At 35.5% G+C, this 5,129-nt stretch overlaps 1 protein-coding gene across 1 annotated transcript in view; it reads right to left on the bottom strand.

The window, feature by feature from the left end:
- Positions 1 to 3,387: 3,387 nt before the first annotated feature.
- The window catches only part of TLE1 (transducin-like enhancer of split 1 (E(sp1) homolog, Drosophila)), a 73,825-nt gene continuing 72,083 nt past the window's right edge, over positions 3,388 to 5,129 (bottom strand). Inside the window, exons 17-19 of the mRNA XM_009890502.1 lie at positions 4,969 to 5,119; positions 4,471 to 4,547; positions 3,388 to 4,308 (exon numbers count right to left, since the gene is read on the bottom strand). Coding sequence (XP_009888804.1) covers positions 4,201 to 4,308; positions 4,471 to 4,547; positions 4,969 to 5,119 — 336 coding nt within the window. The 3' untranslated portion in view covers positions 3,388 to 4,200. The remainder of the gene's footprint in view (positions 4,309 to 4,470; positions 4,548 to 4,968; positions 5,120 to 5,129) is intronic.

Genomic DNA, 5,129 nt, shown 5'->3' with positions numbered 1-5,129 from the left:
TACATTCTCGCATGGTGGTAGGAAAGAAATAAATCCTTCAAAGACACAGTACAGTTGGCTAGCGTCTCCAGTGAAGTGGTTTAAGGGGTAAACACTTTATCAGTAGTGCGAAATCTGAATTCAGTACTCTTCCTTAGCCTGAAAACATTACAATCCACCTTTCTTAATCACTAGAATGGTGGAATTTCCCCATCAACTCAAAATTGCACAAATATAACAAAAAATATGAAGAACTACTCTAACTAGACTATATGATCCCACAGGCTCATAAGCAGGGCACCAAAACAATGTTTGTGAATCTGGGTTTAAGTTACTTAAGTAACTTAAGTAAATTCTACCTGCATCAACAATGCAAAGATGTGGCAGAAAAATTATGGTCAATTGTTTATACACAAAAGCATGCATGTGACTAGATGATATTTTCTACTTTGATGTTTATATTACAAAACAACACTATTATTTTAACAGTCTATGAACTTCACATTCATTTAGTGCTCCCTCTTCCCTTTAAAGGAACAAAAGCTTTTGAAATGCCAAACCAGTTTAAAAGAATTAATGCAGATGAAAATTCTCTCTCAAGGACCAGCAGCTTGTGGGTTGATATGGAACTACCTTTGCTTGGCACTGTAATCAAAAGGAGGTACTCTGACACACAGACAAATGCATTGTTATAAAAGGTTATGGACAGTGCACATATCCAAATATACATATTACAGCTGGCAAAGGATTTTGTTCAGTTGAATTGATATTACCACAAATCTCCTCTTCATCAGTTGTTGTTTGAACTGACATCCAATATGTCATTTGTAAGGACTCCCTGCTTCTATCTGGCACTAGTGTTTGCCAGAGTGGCATTCAGACATCTCTGAATACTGAGGGCCACACAGTAAACAAAGACTGTCCCAGAAAGGAGCTAATCAACGGAATCTTTTAGGATTGTAATTAAATTGACAAAAGAAATGATATTAATTATCTACACCATAGTACTGCTGTACCTCTTTTTTCCATGTGCTTTTCCCAGTGCCTTTTCTGTTACTGCTGGTCTGGGTTGGGCAGTTTCTTCATTCAATATGCCATTATTTCCACCCCCTACTTTACAAAGGACTGTAAGAACTTAGAGAAGTTTTAAGTTCTGTAAGTTTTAAATCTTGTAGGTAATAGTGCAGACAGACATGCCAAGATTTAACCAAATGTATCTTTTCATTAAAAATTACATCCGCTGGTGGAATAGGCTTTACTGTTTGACAAATGAAAAAAAAAAAAAAAAACAAACAATTTCATAAACTATAAGTGAAACCTGGAAAAAAAAAATTGAGAGGACTATTGTATTATATGTCCTCAAATTTTCAAACCCAATGCTTAAAGTAGATCTGATTTGGGGGGGGGCAGAAGTAATTTCTTAATTACAACCAAGAAACATATGGTACAAATATGATCAAATTCATTCACATGTATAAATGTCCAGTTCCATAATTGCTCTGACTCACTGTGCATTCTAGAAGCTAACAAGAAAAGACAAGGTATTTCATGATTTTCCTGACATTGTGATTTTGTATCTCCTGATTGCCAAGAATGTGGTCTTACTAACAAGCACTATGTTGCAACTAACAGCAGATCCATTACACACATGCCTCTATTTTTTTAAAAGTTACATGAATGTATTAGAATATTTGTATTCTTGGTTCCTCTGATATCAACTTTAAAAAAAAAAAAAGGCAAGATAACACCTATGAAGTAAAAGCCAAGGTGATAGCAGTTTGGAAGAAATCCAAATGTTCCTAACTACAGCAAATTTACCAGTGCTGCTAAACAAAGTCAATGATCATTGGCAGAGTCAGACATTCAGAAAAACTTCAATATGAAAACAGGGTCAGTGTAAAAATCAACTAATCAAGTACATACACTCTTTTTTTTCCTCCAAACTTTCCCATTTTTAAGATGTCATAGCACTTCACAGTATTTCAATGTAAGAAATATAATTATTTCTTTGAAAAGCCTGATGATTCTGCTTTTTGCCTCACTCTGTGTGAAAGGAATATGACCACCACTTAAGCTGGTCTGTCATTTTCATACAGATAGATATTCACAACACAGCAACAGACAAAGATATAGATACATATGGATAGAACACTGATTTTAAATGGCTAGGAAACCAGATTATCCTGAATGGTTAACATTTTACATTCCAAATGCAAAGTTAATAATTGAGTATTAAGGCTATTACAATTCTAGATGCTATAAAATGGTTTCAGTAGAATGGTCATGTAAATTGAAAAGAAAACTGATGTCTCTTCAGACTACAAATTGAGAGAAAATTTGCCCCCAGATGAGAAATTCCCTATCCAGTCAACACATCTGTCAGTCAAACTTGTTTCTTCCTAGTTTTGTGCCTTTGAAAGAGCAGGGATATAGGTCATGGTCAAATGCTAGCAAAATGGGAAAGCGGCTCTTCACAGATGAGTCTTAACCTGTCTGCCGGTTTGTGTAATCCGAATTATTTCTTCAACGATATCCTTCTGTTCATCTGTAGTCTCCATTAGCAACAGAAATTCTAATTAAATTACAGAATGTAGGAAATGAATGGCCCTCACTGGTGCAACAGCTAGGTTTGTCTAGCACACAGTGGCAGAACTTGTTAATCTGAAAAGACACAGGTAGAATAAAATGTACACATTCTCTCCTCATCCATTTCTCTTAAGTACACCATGAAAGCTTGATTTGAAGATGCATAGCTTTGGTAACTGGCTGCTTAGCATGGCTCTTCACAGATGTCACACACTGATGGGACAGCGGGAAGCACTCAAAGATTGCTCAGTATGAATACATAGAGCCTATAGGCCGGCGTAACATGGGACACTCAGGAAAATTAATTCTAGTTAATTTGTACAGTGGATTAGTTAAAAAAAAAATCAAAATATTCCTTTGTCAATATTCTCACAAGAAATTAAGAAGCGAGTTTAACTTAGTTTAGGTTAATTCACTTCACTTGCAGCCCTGCAAGTATTTAACATTGTTTAAGTGATCCCCTGTAAAACTCACACTTTTGGTGATCTAATTAAATTTACCTGAGTATCTAAGTATAGACAAGACATTAAAAAGGAAGTGGTCATTAACTACCACTTCTCTATAAAATACAAAGGATGCGATTTATCTAGCTTTGTTTAATCATAAACATCCTCAGTTAATGAATAAAGGCTCTGATGTACTTGGCTGAAATGTAGTCTCGCATGAATTCTGGTCAGCTGAGGGAGAAAGGAGACGGAAGTCACCTCTTCTTCTAGAGAAATGACCAAATGACTTATGATCAGGCACATATTACTGTATCTGCCAAAGAACATATACATAGGACATCAGAATAAACTTAAAATAAACTGCACAACTTTATGAAATGTTCAATTTTTATATTTACACTATAATTAGTACAAAATTGCCTTTTAAGTTTTCTGTAGCACAAGACAGTATCTACTGGACTTGATACCCTAATACGTCAAAACAACTACTTTGAAGTATGATAAAGGAATCTAGGAAGAGTTATAAAGAATAAGACACCATTTTCAAACTATACATAGTGTTTGCTTTTGCTTCTAAAAAGGTACTTATATCCCCAAAAGGTTTTTAATTTTAAATAAGCAGGGCAGACAGGGAGGGGGAAAGGGGAGGGGGGGGAAGACTGGTTGTTGGTACTAAAGCCTTTACTGTAATAAACTAAATATATTTACAATTTATACAAATGTTTGACCTTCAACAAAAATACAAAAACATATCACAAGATGCAAAACCAGCAAACAAGTTCATCTGAGACACCACTGCTCTACACAGGACAGAATGCAACTTGAACTGCAAGGAACAGAAAGGTATTTATCCCCCATATTCAGGCAATGAGAACAATTTGCATGAGGTCACAAAGAAAAAAAAAATTAAAAGGCTCCAACATTCATCAGTAGACTCGGCTTTTAAAATCTATGTCAAAAACCGAGGCTACATCTGTCCATCTTGCCTCTGTGTTCCATTTGGTCCACGCAGCCAATATTTAGTTGCTGGATGATGCCTTCTATTTTGAAAAACCGGAGTAGTTTCATAGCAAGGTCTGGAAACTCAATACTTTTGTTCCTTTTAAAAAGGCAAAACCTTTCTACTTCTACAATTAAGAACAATTTTGGCCCAGTTCAACTTCTAAAAGTTATATCCCCATCATATTTTTCAGTAGATAACTTCATAGACTGTAGCCTTTTTGTCTCCAGAGCCCGTGACTATGTACTTATCATCCACAGAGATGTCACAGCTAAGCACTGACGAAGATTCTTTGGACTAGAAGAAAAATAGAAATATATTACATCATTAAAGAAAAAGTCTGTTACCCTCATATTTCAGCATCCCATTTTGGCTAGATCACATAGGTGAAGATATCCGAGTCCACTCTTGGGACTCTGGGTGTTCTAGTTTTTTCTTTAAAAGCATTATCATCCTCACCTGGAAGATACTGGCTCCATAAGGAGTTCTCCATGCATTAAGAAGGTTATCTTTCCCAGTACTCACAAACCATTTACCTAGAATATAAAACAGAAGGACTATGAAAATACATGAAACAGACATTTGACAGATTTTGGTTTTTCAACTCACATCTATGAGATCTGTTAACTAATTCCCATTATAAAAGCTCTCACCACTAATCAACATAGCACTTTTGCTTAAAATCAATGTGGACACTCACACTTTTGCATACTAGGAAATCCCTAGACTCTAAGGAGAAATAGCTTGTTACACACAAATCAATCCTCACAGCAGCCTTTAGAAAAAGGAATGTTTTTTTTGTAGATAAGTATGTTTGAATTCATAAAGCAGAGATATTTATTCATAACTTAAGAAACTGAGGTAACAAATAAGTTTTGTTTATCAAAGTGAGCTATGACTATGTAATAATTAATCAGCAAAGTATGAATTAGAGCCCTGACCTTCAGAGCAACTTACCACAGTAGGCAAACTTGAGTGACAATACGCAACTCTCATGAAGGTGCAATTGATATTTGTCCGGTTTATTTACGTGTAGCACTTCTACATTGCTGCTCTCCATTCCCACAGCTAGCCATTCACCAGTAGGACAATAACCAAGGGAAAATATCTGAAAATTA

Source organism: Charadrius vociferus, unplaced genomic scaffold (assembly GCF_000708025.1).
Source record: "Charadrius vociferus isolate BGI_N301 unplaced genomic scaffold, ASM70802v2 scaffold418, whole genome shotgun sequence".
Lineage (NCBI taxonomy): Eukaryota > Metazoa > Chordata > Aves > Charadriiformes > Charadriidae > Charadrius > Charadrius vociferus.
Note: the sequence above shows the minus strand (reverse complement) of the source record. Positions and strands in the feature narration are given on the sequence as shown.